The following is a 17,207-nucleotide window of genomic DNA, read 5'->3' as shown; positions in this document are numbered from 1 at the left end:
CGTGTTTCACTGCAGACAGATCAAGAGAAACTTGGACACAACTCCTCTACATTTGCAACAGCGACATATTCCAACGTGCGGTGAGTAAGAAGTGCCACATTTTTATCTTGAACACTGAGGACACAGTAAAAAGGAACACACTGAAAATTGCATGCTGCCGTGGGAATGGCATGTTCCCTCGTATTATAAAAATTGGGGAGGACTGTGCAAACTCCCCCGTGCAGGGACACTAGCAAGTTTTCTTTTTTTTTCTATAACATAAGAGATAAAGAACACATACAATATTGAGATTACTCTTAGAACCTTCAGCATTGTGCGCTCACTTTTCTAACTCTTCGTACTTATTCTTTGCAAGGGACATTCAAGAAATCAGCTATCGCTTGCCTCTTCTCGGTCCGACACCCCACAACAGCACAATCCAGCACCATGTACATAGTTGTTTCAAACGCTTGAACTGTTCGTTGCTTAGCCAAGACTAGTAACTAAATATCACAAGGTTCTGATCGCATTGAACCATTAAGATTGAGTCTGACTGAAGCCTTCAATGGACCATCACCAAAAGCATAGGATACACCTCAGCAGATCGAAAGCGAGACATCGCACTTCAATCAAGAATAAGGCTAGATTTCTACCATGCTCACAATCATGGATTGATATCGTCAATTTAGTACACCAATGGAGTTCAAAAATAGCAACGACATTCAGACCTTTAAGCATATGCTTTGTTTGTGGTGTAGTTTTCATCCAAAGAAGTGCCTCTTTTCATTGTACTCGAGCTCCAGACGAGACATCGATTGCAATGTTTGCTAGCAGTCTACTGGTATCCAGCTTAGAGGCTACACAAATAGGAACGCAATGGGTGCAGTGCTCCGCTTGTGATAACTCAAGCGCACGTCGCAGATATTGTGTGCCCTTACTTCCAGACTACACCAGAAGAATATTGATCGGAAATCAGCTTCACATTCAGCTACTAAGCGTCATCGACATATCTATCAACGCCATTTCGACAGTGACAACAATTGCACGAGGTACACTAGACAGACGTTCAATATTAGATAATCCTCTGCTATCATGGAGTAAAGAGCATAGAACAACCTTCACAGAGCAAGATCTAGCTACATCACAAGTGGCAGACATACTTGCATTCAATCTTGAGAACAACTTCGTACTACAGAAGTACATGTCGATGGTTGAACGGCCGAATAAGAAGCTTGGCCTCTGCATACTAAGTCAAGATATTGTGAGCAAGATCATTCAACAACAACAAGACAATGCACCTTTTGCACTGATGGCGCAACTGGACACGAGTTTGATGTTTGGTATCATTGAAAACATCGTTGAACCAGCCAGGAGAAGAGCATTCACTGCTAGCAATACTTACAAATTTGCTTCTGTGCAGCTCCGTGGCCGTCAACAATTGCTAGAGAGAACAGTTACTTTCAAGCCCAACGGCATGCCTGCCGCATCAAGCTCCGTGAACGACATCACAATAGAGACAGCAGCGTTTCCATTCCTGTTCCCTTTTGGGAAAGGCCAGTATGATGGTAAAATCAACTTTAGTATATATGTAAAGATACGTGCATCGACTCTGTTCTCCGTTTACACCCTGTACAAGCCATACCTGCTCATAATGTACCAGCTAAAGCAGGCTCTTAGTTGGCTAACAATACACACACGAGCTTGTTGCAAAGGGACATTGACAACTACAAGAAGGCCAATCGTACAGCAACTAACGAGGATACTGTGAGACATGTGCTTCGGTACAGCACCCCTTCCAGCATGCCAGGCTCCTGCTTGTGGCACCGCAAGAACTTAAAGGACTTGATAGCAATGGTGGACGAATGGTGAATGCCTGATTTCTTCTTGACTTTCACTGTCGATGAGGTCACAGACACAAGATGGCCTGAGATTGACACGATCGAGCTAATTGCACGTCATTTGAACGCCTCCTTCACTTGGACAGACTGCCCAGTTGAATGTGCCCTCACCTTCCACACTAAGTTCCAAATGCTTATGTCCAAATATATACTTGCGAAAGGTGTATTGGGTCGTGTGCAACACCACTTGGTTAGATATGAGGTCCAAAATAGAGGATCATTGCATGCTCATGCCATATCGTGGATGCATGAAGAAGACAAAGAGCAACTATCTGCTGAGATAACTGCATACATCCCGCCAGAAACTAGCACTGTGGTTTTGCCATTGAAGTCAGCCGCCTCCGACAACTCGTACTCAGGAAACAACTTCACAAGTGCCGTACAAGTTGCTACCACGGTCAAAGAGATGGAGTATGTAAACACGGTTTTCCATTTCATGCGCAGCCTAATCCAAACCCAGTCTTCAATGAACAAAATCACAGATGGCAATACTTTAGGCCCCGACATGAAGACAGAAATGTCGTACCGGACCACCCTACACTGCTTCTGCTATGGGGTGCACATATGAATATACAACGGGTCACCAATTCATCATTGTCCTACTACCTCTTGAAGTATGCACTCAAAACTGAACCAATGGGCCATCTCAACATCCGCTCAGAAGATGCAGAGCGCTTAGGCCTAGGTGGCCTTGACATTGTGAAATTGAAGCTGATCTCAGCCTCTTTACTGTCGAATCCTATCTCAGCAACATAAGTGGCATTAAATTGTTTGCAAATCCCAATCATTTCAAAGAGTGACACCGTCCAATACGTCGACTCATCACCCCCGGCACTACGACAACGAATAATTTCTCACAACAATGATGTCGTGATGCACCCTGTCGATCTATATTGCGCACGACCACAAAGTCTGGAGAATCTTACGTTCTACGACTTCCATAAGAATTACACAGTGACGAAGGGAAAAAAAGGGAAAAACAGTATTTCAGAGGTGAACACGTACGGCCAACCGCTGGAGCGGCAACACCGACTGGTCCGTTTCACAGACTTCCACCCAGGGCATCATCGGAAGGCTTTCTTTTACAACGTGCTGCTAAAGAGCATCACCTTCAGAAATGAATCCCATCTGCTCTCACCGGAGAACACGTCCCGGTCATACTATCTTGAGTGCAAACTTAAAAATTTGATACTGACATATGAGGACCTTGAGATGTACATCACAGAGTATACACAACGAAATATGCTCACAACAGATCAAACACACCAATTTCACAACATGATACTAGAGAAGACATCCTCAACAAAGGCTGCCTCATTTCAATCTCCAGATGTGCAAACAGACTACGAGCAGCAGGACACGACTTCTCGTATCTCTGCCCTTCTAAACGAGCTTCAAAACGTCCAGATGCGTCACTGACATCTGAACAAGCAGAGATCTACAAGAAGCTCACAATAGCAAAGGGTGGTCTGCATGTGATTACAGGCACTCCTGGCACTGGCAAAAGCTTCCTCATAAGATATATCACAAGCCAACTCATAATGCAAGGGAAAACTGTCACACTCGCTGCTTCGACTGGTGCAGCGGCCACAAGGTTAAGCAGCATCGCAACAACTGTTCATTACCAATTCAAGATACCAGTGCGCACACAATAGTATCCCCTGTCAATCTCTGAAACTGATGACAGATACGTCAGTATCAAAGAAGCAGACACGATTATCATAGACGAGATTTCTATGTTGACAAAGCAAACTTTTGATCTCATAGTACGACAAATTGTGAATGTCACCAACGACACACTGCTAGACCCATTCAAAGATAAAAAGCTCTTCTTGTTCGGTGATTTGGCACAGTTGTCGCCGGTATGCAGGCATCAAAGTGATCATTGCTACTCATGCCACATCACAAGATCCACTTATTGGTCCACCACTGCTACTACGTACACTATGTCTTGCTCAGTGCGCCATGCAAAAGATATCTCTTTCATAGAGTTCCTCAGGATCCCCACAAAGAAAGAGATCCACGATGTGCTCGGTGACCGCATCACAACCCAAGATCAAATAGAGCAACACATGGATAGGAATATGACAATCATTTGCACACACAAGAGTGACGTTCGATATTATAATAACCTTCTCTTGGCACGCTTCCATCAATATAGTCACATCATCCAAATCGGCCTCAAGACAAATGCACACAACATCCTTGAGCTCCAAGCATGGCTTGAAGATCCCGACTTCCACGCAATTGACAGAATAGTAGAAGGAACAAAGGCGCTGATAACAGAGAACATAGACTTAACAATTGGAGCAGCCAATGGATCACTGTGTCGCGTAGACGAAGTCCTCCAGGATGAAGAAGGAGGCGTCAAAGCAATCAAAGTCACACTCGACACATCCAAACAGGAACTTACACTTCGACGGTCAAAGCATAGCAGATGGACATTCAATGGGCACTGAAACCATAAAGCCACATTCCCACTAGCTCTCGCATATGCTATGACTGGACACAAGTCCCAAGGCGCAACAATCAACACCAACGTCTTGCTCATTGTAAAAGAAGTTTTCGCCCCTGGCCTTCTATACGTGATGCTATCACGCGTCATTGAGCAAACCCAGCTACATTTACTAGAGCTCCCTACGCCAGAGATGTTCACACCATCTATATTTTTGAACTTCTAGCCGGGACTGTTTCCTACGCCCTCTCTAGTCTCAATTCCTCTTTCTATTAAACTGATGAAATCGCCTTGTAACTAGTTGCCTTGTAATAAACCAGGAATTTTTTTTAAACTACTCATCTTCTCTTCTGTGGACTTTTCATGTTCAATATGTTGCATTGCTGAGACATCTTCCCTATCACCTCTACTCACTCTGATCCACCTCTTGTAAATTTATTGCTCTTCCCTTTTTCAATTCATTCATTTGAGTTTGAACATTCGTCTGATCTTATGCTTCAGAAATACTGCAACAGATCGTCAAAATAATTATTTTTACGTGCAGGAAACTGAATCAAACAATGGATCACAACATGGTACATTTTGCACGCTTGTCTGATCTTGCATCTGCCTATGTATACACATGCGAATCAATCACTCATCTTATTGTGCAGCTCTTCAAGCAATACACGAACAATGCAAAGGAAACGCAACCAACGATACAACCTAAGAGATTTTACCTCACGACTAAGTAGATGAGACTGGCTAACTCAGCAGGCGAGAAACCCATGCGTATATTGAGGGGTTCCATACTTTTCAAGAGCGTCGCAACTTCATGATTAAGTGCGACGCAAGATATAAAGCTCTAAACCAAACGATGGCCACACCAAGCACAAACAGAATGACAACAGGTACTATCAGGAAAGAAAAATATAATGCCTTCTGTCTGTTACGCTAACCAGCTTGCTCCTACATCCTGCAAGTTTGATGAAGCAAATACTTGAAGAGCTTGACATCAAGTACGAGGATGATGACAATATGTTGCATAATGTTGAAGCACAACAACTCCTCGACACAAAAACGAAAGTAGTTACATTGTACACGATGGAGCAGCTTCGGTTTGGTTACAACATTGACTTAGCTGAACTTTCAAAAGCTACTCAAGAAAACTGTGCCGCTATCTTGACAAATTTCATGACTTCGGCAAACCACATGCATGATGCAACTAATCCACCTATCACAATCCAGAAGGTAGCATGGCACTACAGTGAACACAAGGCAGTAAATTACAGACAACCAGCCTCTCCATACGAGCCAGTTGCGATAGACTAAGGCAAGTATGGATAACAAGTATCACTACCTTCCATTCATTTCTCCACAGCACCGTCATTTTTTAATTGGCCTAACCAATCTACATGGACTGCAGATTTAGACACTCATCAACAACCAGAGACAAGCATCGGCCTTCCACCCCAGAAAAAGCAGCGTCGCGGGAAGAATACATAGTCTACAGTATACGCTGCACGAAAAACGATAGGAGATACATCGGAGTTACAAATAACGTCCATAAACGCGTTAGCCAGCACAAGCGCAATCCTCCGAGGAGAATGCAAGCGGACATGCAGGCACATAGTCCTTTCGAGGACAATTTTGAAATTACCACTTTAGCATCCAGTACCAATATACATAAAGCTAGAAACTTAGAACATTTCTATATTAAACAACACAAAACAACAACTACATTAGGTTATAACGTTTGCTCTGGACATCCACCAAGGTTGAGAAAATATTATTTTTTGAAAAAAAAACAAGAAGGTATAGCTGTGAACTTCTGCCATCTTCATTTCATTGTTTTGTTCACTGTCTTTGTCATATAACGTTGATCATTGGCTACAACAATGTCTTTTTTTTTCCATTCAAACTATGGCAGACATGACAACTTATCAACTTCATTGATTGAAATGCTTTTTCTTTTTAGTTGAGAATGGGTAGGCCGATTCCAGTTGATCTGATTGAGCAGCAGTCAGAACTTCAGACTACAATGTACATGTTGCAATACTCTCTTTACCCACATTTGCAAGAGCAGGTCCTCAGACACTACATGCATAAATGGAGTGAGTTCATTCCATGGCCAGTTCAGCCACCTACCCCATGTCATCCACATTACATCACTTGGAATACACTCGGTCGACAAATCACCATCGACATCGCCGTGCTAGCTGGTTGCTCCACAAAACACCATTGTATGTTGTTCGTTCAGATTGCGGACGTGCTCGGCCTACTCGAGACTATAGAATTAAATTACTCTAACGTGGTCCCCAGCCACCTTCAGTCAGCTAAACAATTTGTTTCGTGCTATTTTTCTGTCAACCAGTTTCCCACACGCGCAACTCTGAAGAGCATCTTACCGATATAGCCCTATCTTCCTGCATCAAAAACTCCCACTGATATGTGTTGTTACCTAGTCCTCCTCCTCTTCTCCACAGAACTTCTGTCCATTTCATTTTAAAGAAGTCATTGCATGCTACATTCAAAGCCTTCTCAACTCTCGTTCGCTTGGTTCCGTTCTTAATGCGTCAACTTTTTGGCATGCTATTTATATCAAATCGTTTCAGTGACTTCCACTCACTTAGCGTAACAACATTTCTACAAAACAAATAATGAGCGCTCTATCTCTCTCCCCCTCTCTCTCTCTCTCCGTCTCTCTCTCACCTTTCATTTCTTCATTCTCCTTTACGGATGTACACTCTTGTTCAGTGCTTACATGAGATAAAAACAGTATATACATTTCTGCACGTTCGAGTGACTTCTACTCCCTTACGCTAAAAAGATTTGTTAGAAAAAAAAAAACCCTCCCTCTCTCTCTCTCTCTCTCTCTCTCTCTCTCTCTCTTAGCTTTCACTTCTATATCCTTTTCACTAATATATACTCTTCTTCAATGCCTCGATGCTTCAACCACTTCCGATTATGTAGGCTGACGAAGCACTCTAGTTTGACGAGGTGGGCCGTTGATCAATGTTTTTGCCCTCGAAAAACCGCTTATGTAAATGCATAGTATTTTTGGCAACACAAACAACAGAGTCGGGACTTAACACGCAGTGTGCTTATATGAAGGCTTTAAATAGTACAATCTGGTATCATCGCGGAAGCGGGACACGTAGGATATCGATCATCCTGCTGAGAAGGACACCCACAGCGCTTGATCACTCTCATTCCTTTGCTCGCAGCGCGCTCTTGAGGTAATGCGTGCTTGCGGTGTGTGTGTGTGTGTGTGTGTGTGTGTGTGTGTGTGTGTGCTCGAAAAATTTAGCAGCCGATTGATCTTAGAAGGCCAATTTGAATAGTTGCTTTCATGTGTGTATTAAGGACTGTTCTTGCAGTCTTTTCCCTGGAGGTTATATATATCTGTTTAGTATAAGATTGACACCATGACATCAATGTCATAGAGACTTTAGTCAAGCAGAAAATCTATGTATGTACATATGTGATTGGTACAGACCTGTAGATTCATGGATATTTAGATGTTCATCTTTACTCATTCATTTGAACATATCCAAAGTTTGAGCTCTTTCAAAAGGACCGCTTTTAAGTTTAAGCCGACCAGTGTGTTAGAATCTTGATCCATGTTGAAGGATATTGTGTATCATCGCAGGTGAGGATGATCAGACAAGCGGCACGGAAGCTGATGGCTTGCAAGTCTTTAGCGGCACCGAAGTCACTTGTATTGGATAGTCAACTACGGCTCTACAAGAAGACATTTATGTCTAGAGGGATTGTTAATAGTTGTCAAACATCGATTTCTTTGCACAGTTTGAAAGGGAGACGATTTTGCGTTGGATCTTTTACGACTCGCAATTGTATCAACCTTGTAAGTTGCAAATAAACAATCTCTATAGTTTTCATGTTAATTGCAAATGATTGTCAGGTTCTCAAATTTCCTAGGGCTTTTTTATTTGGCTTTTATTTATCAAGCTTTTGGAGAACTGACTTATATGGGCAGATAGTATTATCAATGATACTTCTTAGATTGGTTGGGACTGCATAAGCGAGGCGATTGCGTTTTTCCAGCTCTGTGAGAGTCTCAAGTGCACAAGTGGGACAAGAGAGAGAGAGAAGACCCAAACTGAGTGTGCCTTGCTAAGGGACAAGCAGCTCTTTATATTAGAAGTAAAGAGTTCAATACAAGGGTAACTCACACACTTGTCACACCTACACTTATACAGACAACACCTCCCCACTTAGGGGAAAAAATAATCATTCTTTAACCTTATAAGGCTGGACTAAACTGGATGAAAAAGAAAAAACAATGTACGAGTCTAAATGGTACGATATAAATTGTAGTACACTATATTTGACCGTAGGATTGTGCGATGACAACCTTGGATACTTCTTGGCAAGTTGAAAAGAGAGGCCTTCGCTGACACCATTGTCACCACCGTTGACCAACACATGCTGTGAGAGCTTCTGACTTGGATGCACGGAGTACCGCCATAGCAAAGACGGGTAATATGAGAAGCTGTCCACAGAGAAAAGAGTGCATTGAAGCCAGTGATGAAAACGAGGAAATTGAGAAGCCGTTAAACCAAGCCTACCCACCTAGAGGCTTGTAAGCTGCTGTTGCGAGAGCTAGTAGTCTTGATGGCAAGAAAACCATTGGTGATAATTGTGTTCAAGTTGAAACGCATGCCAGATGGTAGCGTTGATCGTTGTGAGGGTAGACTTGTGGCAAAAGGTTATGTGTCAGCTGCAGCGGCATTGAAAGATTAGGTAGAATCAAGCAAATTATACAACTACAAATCTGTTGTGCTAACCTTGCATTAGTAAATGAAACTTTGTGTTATTGATGTTTTCTTACTAAGGGTCAATAGAGAGACACAAGGAGAGAGAGAGAGGTAGATAGGAAGATCTATGGTTTGTCTTGTTTGGAACAAAAAGTGGGGCTTGTGATGCCACAAGACGGGCACCACGTGCCAATAGAAAAGAACGGACTGAACAGACTTTTAACACTTCAATAACAATTGAACTGAAAGAGAGAGAGAGAGAGAGCACACGCGACATGGAGTGGCAAAATTCCACCCCAGAGAGTATTGGCCCCAAACCTTGGCACCCCTTTCGGTATTTCTTTATATTGCATCAACACAGTACAAGCCGGTACTCCACGCTCTGCACCTTCTCACTGAAGAGTGCCAGAGAATGAGCCCTAGCCTCATATTTAAAGGCCCTAGGTCCAAAAAGCAGTTTACATGAAAAGCCTTAAACTCAAAAGCATCTGGTACAAAAACATCCGGCCCAAAAAATAGTCAACGTGATTTACGAAAATCCGTACCACTACCACGTCAGCAGAGCCAACGCAATCTGTGGAAATCGTATATTCTGCCACGTCAGCAATGCAAAATCTGGAAATTTATACAATTCTGTGTAATAAACTTGGACACCCCAAGTCAAGATTCTACCGTGACACAACAAAGATTCATTTCAAACTTATTCACAATTCACAAGAGAGTGGACACGGCCCGGGGTAGTTTCGTGCCAAGAGGTATTGGCCCCAAAGACTCGCGCTGTCACCAGTGTGTGACTACTATCTATCCTTTTTGTTGATTTCTTTCTTATTATCTATTTACTTTCACTTTTTGGAAACACCCCTCGGGAAATCTAACTGCCCTGCATTGCATAGCTAGTGTGGAACTGTCCAAAGGGAGTCCAGGCCTGAGGGCAAGAGAGCACTAAGGTTGGACAAGGACTATGGTTACCCAAGTGGGGTCATTGACTAGCCAAAGTGGAATCCTTTGCTACAGAGGCTACATTTCAGTTTTGGATGTGGCCGCAGTGTACAAAGAGGGTCGGATGACCTAGAAAGATACAATGGAAGCATCTCCTAAAATTTAGGGAACTGCTATTTTGGGACCTGAAAATGTGTTGGCGTCATTACCTCCGGAATGACAAAGGGAACATTTTCTTACTCTGCCGTGAAGTCAACTGGGCAACCGGTTGGGATATTTTTAGGCGGCAACCCCGAAACGGGAAAATGCTTGTAAATGTGCCAAGTGGAATCCTTTGCTACAGAGGCTACATTTCAGTTTTGGATGTGGCCGCAGTGTACAAAGAGGGTCGGATGACCTAGAAAGATACAATGGCAGCATCTCCTAAAATTTAGGGAACTGCTATTTTGGGACCTGAAAATGTGTTGGCGTCATTACCTCCGGAATGACAAAGGGAACATTTTCTTACTCTGCCGTGAAGTCAACTGGGCAACCGGTTGGGATATTTTTAGGCGGCAACCCCGAAACGGGAAAATGCTTGTAAATGTGCCAAGTGGCACATTCTGGTGCACTTGCCTTATGCAACAAGAAGTGGCGCTGAATTTGAAGAGGGAAGAGCCTCATTTTCAGATTTTGTCGCAGGTTAAGAGCTATGGAGTGCTTGCTTTCCCTCTTATGCACAGTGCGGTGCCAGGAGTGATGCCCTGCACGCTACGCACTGCCCTCTCTCTCCCCTTTGGCAGTATGTTATGCCCCTCTAGTGGGCTCTTCATTTGACCAATGTACAGTTGTGTGGGTTCATGCGCGATTGCCGAGGCAAGAGCCTCTTGCACAGGTACTGGATTAGCTAGCGGCTAATCCCCCCGTAGGTACAGGTGAATTCGGAGAGGTTTCACGCCAGAAATCTCGTCCGATTCAAAGGGCAAGTAGCCCTACAGGTGTGGGAGCTCGAGGACTTGCTAGGGATGCGACCGGCACGCGAAACGGAGCCCGAAACAGTGAATTACAGCCTGCTGTGTATTTTTGCAGGTTTAGGGTTTTGGCCCTAAACGGACCCTAATACCCCCAGGAGGTTCGGGGACGCAAGGGGACCGCTGTACAGGCGATCCGGCGCATTTTCAGGGCTGAAAACAGAGAATTCAGCGTGCTGCAGATTCTTGCCAGGTTTGGCAAAGTGCCCGTATGCGTCGGGAAAGTCATTCAATGCGTGGGAATACTGACCGTGAAGGGTTCTAGTACAATTATGCTGCCGAAATCGGGCTGGAACAGTGGAAATTCAGTCGAGTTTGTGCAGGGCAGCTTGTAGGGAACCACAGCGTTTATTCCCTCTTTTGAACAATAAAGAAATACCGAAAGGGGCGCCTAAGTTAGGGGCCAATCTGGTGTCCGTCTACTCATACAGGTGCAATCTAGCAGCCTGTATCCCTCTCCCCTTTGTTGTGTCTTGAAAGTACAAGTAAAATAGACGACTAATAATGGGTGAAAGCTAAATCAAGGTTTAAAGTAAAGTCTACCGCCCTTTTTGGATTGAACAGGCCGGTTACACGCGCCCCTTTCGGTATTTATTTTTATATTAATCTTTGAGCAAAGTACAATGAGCCCGCTTGTGGTCCCTCTCAGACTCTGCGTCTAGATGCTCTGAGAAGTGAGGCCCTTGGGCGTATTTATTCTTACAAGGGATGCCCAAAAGCAAAGCCCTAAAAGCTTTCAAACTCAAAAGCAATTGATCTCCAAAATCTTTAAACTTAAAAGCAAAAGTTCCAAAAGCAACTGGTTCTCAAAGTCTTCCAAAAGCAGTCAGCGCAAATTACGAAAATTTCGTACAGTTGCCACGTCAGCAAGTCGGCGCGAATTGCGGAAATCTGCTACGTCAGCAGCCCAACGTGTTTTTTGGAACTCTGCCACGTCAGCTTGTCGGTGCGTTTTCCGGGCCTGGCAACAGTATAAATGTGTCTGAGGGCAAGCCACGTCACCAGTTTGTGACATTCTACCACGTCACCACAACCAAAGCAAAATCCGGAAATTCGTACAATTATGCCACGTCATCACCTCCATGCGTGTGTGTATGTGGGTCTTGCTTTATTTTATTGTCTTGTGTCACTTGGGCCCCATCGGATGGGATCCCATAAGTTGGTAGGAACTTCTCCTTGTGTCACTTGGGCCCCATCGGATGGGGTCCCATAAGTTGGTAGGAACTTCTCCTTCTTTGTCTACTTATTCTTAGGGTTTAGGCCCCTCGGCCGGGATCTGAAGGTTGGCTCCATTCTTTAGTGACTTGACACGTCAGCAGTTTGTGATATCCCCCCTTCTTGAAAGAAAGTAATCGTCCGCGATTACAGCATATCTGCAAAACAACTCAAGTTAGCTCATAATTTTCCGAGGGACAATTAATTTTCTCTTTTTGTTAAGGAGTTGGCTTCTCCTATAGGCTCTTTTGTTAAGGAGTTGGCTTCTTCTTTCGTCCAGATCGGAACTCTTGATATTCCGGCGTAGTAAAATTAGCCATCACACCCAGACCGCACTGATCTTTCACAGGTGTCTTGATGTACTAAAATTACATACCCAGGCAATCTTATCCAATTAGAAATATTCAGTGGTTGGCACATCACAATGCAACACAAATGCTCACATATGCATGTTACAAGACATATAAACATAAAGTCGCCGATGAACACTCCTCGTGCATAACCTAACAAGGTCCGTGTCGGGAGATATTCAACGACTCCCTCATCACTCCTCCTGCATAACCTAAAAAGGTCTGGGCCGGGAAATATAGAGGCCTTTTACAACCAAACGCCCCCCCAGACCGCAACGTGCGTCGTTTGAAGGTGTTGAGAGTAACCACTGCTTAGACGTCTTAATACTCCTCCCGCATAACCATCCAGGTCCGGGCCGGGAGTAACAACAACAATGTTTTTCATGCATACAACCAAACGCTCCCATCACCTAGTCCTTTCCTACCGAACTTACGGTACAATCTCCTTCACGATGCTCTATGTGACCCATCCTATGACGCATCAGAGATGTCCGTTCTAGGATGGTCGGATACTTCTTTCTGATGCTCCCTGTCACCCATCCGATGTGACGCCTCAGAAGTACCCGTTCCTGGTGGCCTTAGAGATATTCCCGTTCTTAGTGCTCTCGTCATTACTCTGAATGACGCACTAGGAATACTTTGTACTCGGATGTCTACAGTGAGAAAAAACCTCACTTAAAATTCCAATAATTCATTTAGAATTATTTTTCTTGGTGTCCCAAGCGAGAAAACCCTCTCACTTATAAAACCAATTTAGCAACATCCTACCTATTCTGGCTCAAGGTTAATCGGCTGATTATCAATTTCAGCTTGCGGTAATGTATCATGAGTCTCTTTTTCAACATCAATGGGTGGTACGAGAGGCTTGTCAGAATCAGATTTTGTAGCATCCTTAAGCAATTTTGCCTCATTGAACACTACATCTCGACTGCAAATTACCTTTTTAAATTGTGGTAACCACACTCTATAGCCCATTTCACCTTCTTCCCCATGACGTAGGAAGAATCCTTTAATGGACTTCATATCAAGCTTTGTTCTCAGGTCATTGCGTACAGGAACAAAAGCTTCGCAACCAAATATTCTCAAATGATCATAAGAGGCAGGTTTGCCAGACCAAACCCCCTCTGGAATGTCATTTTTCAACGTACTATTAGGAGAGGATTAGCTTTGCAAGAGACAAGAGACACTAGAGTAATAAGAAGATTTCTTATGTTTTAACAAAGACAATCATTACAAAAATCGAAGTTTTTGCCTTTTACATCAACCCTCTTCAAAGAGGAAAGCACATCAATACCCTTTTGGCTCATATGGCCAAGTCTCTTATACCACAATTTTGTATGTGAAGCAACTTCAGCAACAGCAAGAAACTTGTCAGGTAAAGCTTTACATCGAAGATAGTACAAAGTACCTCTTTTAGACCCTTCTGCAACAAGCATAGAGTCCTTAAGCAACTTCCATGAACCCCCAGCAAAGATGGTAGTAAAACCGTGTGCATCTAACTGGCCAACTGATAGCAAACTTTTCTTAATGCCTTTTGACTACTACTAGTTGTATAGTCATGTGCTGTGAAGATTATATAGTAGTGTTTGTGGCTGATTTAGCTCATCATTATTATCACATTTATGCATAATCTTCTATAAAAGGCTGTTTTTGTTACTCAGCTTACATTCCTGCTTGATGCAGGGGAGAGAGTTTTCGACATGTGCGCAACATGCTACAGAGCCTGGTGGGATAATTGAAGTTCCCTTGGCTCAAACAGGAGAAGGCATTGCTGATTGCGAGCTTCTGAGCTGGCTCATCAAGGAGGTGTGTAGTTTAAATTTGCATTAATCCATGTCTATCCTTACTTGAAGCGGCACCTCATTTGTCAGGAAAGCCAAAGTCGGAAGGCATTGGAGTTCATTATAAGGTTGTCTTATGTTTTTGATTGGTTCAGGGTGATGACATAGATGAATTCCAGCCAATATGCTCTGTTCAAAGCGACAAGGCGACAATTGAAATCACCAGTAGATATAAGGGAAAAGTGTCGCGCCTAAATTTTCTTCCTGGGGATGTGATTAAGGTTGTTGCTCGTATCTAAAATTCGTAGGTTTTACCATTCATTTTTCCTTTTTGTTCTTTTTTATAATACAGTCCAGGTATTCGAAGGGGGAAAGAAGATTTGTGCTTATTATGTGTACATGGAAGGAAAACTTGTGTTTATCTGCCAATTCAAGTGAGCAGTGTGATGTGTATGTCGTATGATGTACACTGCATATCAGCAAAGTTAAGCCCAGGAACATACACTCTCACTAATGCAAGTGGGCATCTGTAATTAGTCAATTAGAAGTGCACACCCCTTATCTTCATGGGTACTTGCCCCCCTATGGAAGCAAACAAAGAGCAACATGCACCATCAGTATCATTTATAATGAACATCATTCATCGATCTATAAAGCATTGAGCTTACTTTCACAGAAAATTTGCTAGAAATAGTAACCAAAAGTTCTGGCTTGCAAGACTTTGACTTCCGCCTTCTTAATTCCATGATGAGTCAAAACTTGTGTACAGGTGGGGGAGTCTTTGCTGGAGCTAATCTCTGACAGCACCAGCGTCCATTCTTCATCCAAGGATAAAATTTTTGAGGAGGAAAGTGATCTATGCAGAAAACGTGATCCTGATGGCGATGTAGGGAATTCTAACAGGCGAGTATTGTCAACTCCCACAGTTCGCCAGTTAGCCCGCAGTCATGGCATAAAGCTGGAAAATATTTCAGGCTCTGGCAAGGACGGAAGAGTTCTCAAAGAAGATGTGCTAAAACTTCTCGATGTTAAGGAAGGCTTGAATGAGGAAATGGCAATGATGTCGACAATTGCACCAAAAGAAGAGCTTGCAACATCGGTACCTGGAGGTGAGCAGGTTGGACGCTGTGTGGAACAGGGGAAGGAGGTCTTCGTAACAACTGTGGACCTTCCAGAGATTGAAAAAGATACCACTATTCACGTGAGGTAGGCTATTGAATTTGCATTTGCTTAGATGAGTCACATTGTTTTTCTTTCTAAGTTCTGCTGTCTTTGCAGGGGCTATCAGCGCACCATGGTGAAGGCAATGACAGCCGCGGCGGCAATTCCTCACTTCTATCTTGTTGATGAAGTAAAACTGGATGCGCTTGTCAACCTTCGAAAGACTCTTCAGGATTCTTACACAGAGCAAGCCGTCAAACTCACATACTTACCTTTCATGATCAAGGCGCTTTCTGTAGCGTTGCTAAGATATCCGCTGATGAACAGTACATTTAGTGAAGAGGCATCTACAATATGCTGCCGAGGTGAGATTATTCTTTCGACGCTGCTGTTTTGTTCTATCTTTATGAAATGGTAACACAATGACAGATGCTGCACAGGTTCTCACAATGTGGGGGTAGCTGTCGCAACCCCTCATGGCTTAGCTGTCCCAAATATAAAGAATGTTCAACAGCTTTCAGTCGTAGAGGTGAGCGTATTTTTTCTGTTGTTACCCTGGAGGCAAAGAGTAAAGAGGCTATGTGGAATGCTTGCTGTCTAACAGAACTGTCTTGCAGATAGCAAAGGAGCTTGCAAGGCTGACACAGCTAGCAACTGCTAGCAAGCTAAGTGCAGAAGACGTATCCGGTGGAACGATCACAGTCAGCAACTTTGGCTCAATTGGAGGCAAGGTGGGCTATCCTCTGTTGAACTTGCATGAGGTTGCCATTGGTGCCTTTGGGCGGATACGCAAAACGCCTTGCTTTGCAGAAGACGGTAGCATCTATCCAGCATCAATCATGAATGTAAGCTTTGCTCTTCATGCTTGGACATTCTCTGCTCTACCCTCTATGTAACCAAGTTTTGATTTGGGATTTTGTTTCTTTGAAGGTTACTTGGGCTGCAGATCATAGAGTGCTGGATGGCGCAACGTTAGCAAAATTTTTCAGTGAATGGAAATCACTTCTTGAGCAGCCAGAAAGGCTAGTTGTACAGTTGAGGTAAACAGAAGGAGATGATCTCAACTAGGTCATTTGTATAGTATACGACTCTGTACAGCATCCTGTAAAAATTTACAAAGGACTATCATTGATTAACATTATCTTTTGTGATTGTAATTATCAAGGGTAAGAATCAAATCAAAACTAATGACAGCAATAGCGTCTCCCATGCAAAAGTGAATTTCATATGGTGGATGGTTTTGGTTCCATATGACATCTTACCATGAGTAGAATTCCGTTTAAAGCCATAGCCTCAATTCTTGTATGTCACTAGCAATCAAAGATTGCCATGTAATTCTGGATAAGAATCAAAGTTTTCTACAGTGTTTTTACATGCCAAATCTGCTCAATATAGCGCAGACTTGTGCACTCACTTGAGACAACCTCCAGGTTTCGAGTAGATCTTTCTATGAATATTAACACAAAAAAGGGCAAAAGGAATGAATAATATATCAATTTACCTCTCAACGGTGTGCCGTCTTTTTCTTTTGGCCAGTCTTCCTCCTCGAGTGGATCAAACCAAGTGTCTCGCGTGGTGATTCCATGGCTGTCCATGACGATGACAGCAATGAACGAACCATTCTGTTGTTTTTTTTTTGCATATTGGTGTCTTGTAGAC

The 17,207-nt window shown here is 43.3% G+C and overlaps 3 protein-coding genes across 4 annotated transcripts; all 3 read left to right on the top strand.

Moving 5' to 3' along the window:
- Window positions 1-1,848: 1,848 nt before the first annotated feature.
- On the top strand, window positions 1,849-2,633 carry LOC147449983 (uncharacterized). Its single transcript, XM_086521658.1, has 2 exons — window positions 1,849-2,274; window positions 2,322-2,633. The coding sequence occupies exons 1-2, from the start codon at window positions 1,849-1,851 to the stop codon at window positions 2,631-2,633; spliced, it is 738 nt and encodes a 245-aa protein (XP_086377784.1).
- A 117-nt stretch (window positions 2,634-2,750) lies between these two features.
- On the top strand, window positions 2,751-4,336 carry LOC147449982 (uncharacterized). The gene is made up of 3 exons (XM_086521656.1): window positions 2,751-3,103; window positions 3,208-3,471; window positions 3,565-4,336. The coding sequence occupies exons 1-3, from the start codon at window positions 2,751-2,753 to the stop codon at window positions 4,334-4,336; spliced, it is 1,389 nt and encodes a 462-aa protein (XP_086377782.1).
- A 3,055-nt stretch (window positions 4,337-7,391) lies between these two features.
- On the top strand, window positions 7,392-16,920 carry LOC147449981 (lipoamide acyltransferase component of branched-chain alpha-keto acid dehydrogenase complex, mitochondrial-like). 2 transcript variants are annotated; one of them, XM_086522333.1, is made up of 9 exons: window positions 7,392-7,550; window positions 7,964-8,179; window positions 14,290-14,412; window positions 14,543-14,668; window positions 15,157-15,593; window positions 15,666-15,913; window positions 15,989-16,077; window positions 16,166-16,393; window positions 16,479-16,920. In XM_086522333.1, the coding sequence occupies exons 2-9, from the start codon at window positions 7,970-7,972 to the stop codon at window positions 16,590-16,592; spliced, it is 1,575 nt and encodes a 524-aa protein (XP_086378459.1). In that variant the 5' UTR covers window positions 7,392-7,550; window positions 7,964-7,969; the 3' UTR covers window positions 16,593-16,920. The 2 variants fall into 2 exon arrangements, with proteins under 2 accessions (XP_086378459.1, XP_086378460.1); XM_086522334.1 differs by lacking the exons at window positions 14,290-14,412; window positions 14,543-14,668 and having other exon boundaries at window positions 7,393-7,550.
- Window positions 16,921-17,207: the final 287 nt, after the last annotated feature.

This window comes from Adiantum capillus-veneris, chromosome 10, assembly GCF_014529385.1.
Source record: "Adiantum capillus-veneris isolate H3 chromosome 10, ASM1452938v2, whole genome shotgun sequence".
Taxonomy (NCBI): Eukaryota; Viridiplantae; Streptophyta; class Polypodiopsida; order Polypodiales; family Pteridaceae; genus Adiantum; species Adiantum capillus-veneris.
The sequence above is the reverse complement of the archived record's forward strand: the minus strand, read 5'-3'. Positions and strand labels throughout refer to the sequence as shown.

What these genes read in the sequence shown, in the direction of transcription:
- LOC147449982 (XM_086521656.1), top strand. Translation starts at nt 2,751, where the DNA reads ATGCACCCTGTCGATCTATATTGCGCACGACCACAAAGTCTGGAGAAT. An exon ending in CTTGAGATGTACATCACAGA is followed by an intron (nt 3,104 to 3,207) that starts GTATACACAACG and finishes TTCAATCTCCAG; the next exon opens with ATGTGCAAACAGACTACGAG. An exon ending in ACTGGTGCAGCGGCCACAAG is followed by an intron (nt 3,472 to 3,564) that starts GTTAAGCAGCAT and finishes AACTGATGACAG; the next exon opens with ATACGTCAGTATCAAAGAAG.
- LOC147449983 (XM_086521658.1), top strand. Translation starts at nt 1,849, where the DNA reads ATGCCTGATTTCTTCTTGACTTTCACTGTCGATGAGGTCACAGACACA. An exon ending in CCGTACAAGTTGCTACCACG is followed by an intron (nt 2,275 to 2,321) that starts GTCAAAGAGATG and finishes TTTCATGCGCAG; the next exon opens with CCTAATCCAAACCCAGTCTT.
- LOC147449981 (XM_086522333.1), top strand. Translation starts at nt 7,970, where the DNA reads ATGATCAGACAAGCGGCACGGAAGCTGATGGCTTGCAAGTCTTTAGCG. An exon ending in CTCGCAATTGTATCAACCTT is followed by an intron (nt 8,180 to 14,289) that starts GTAAGTTGCAAA and finishes TGCTTGATGCAG; the next exon opens with GGGAGAGAGTTTTCGACATG. An exon ending in AACAGCTTTCAGTCGTAGAG is followed by an intron (nt 16,078 to 16,165) that starts GTGAGCGTATTT and finishes ACTGTCTTGCAG; the next exon opens with ATAGCAAAGGAGCTTGCAAG.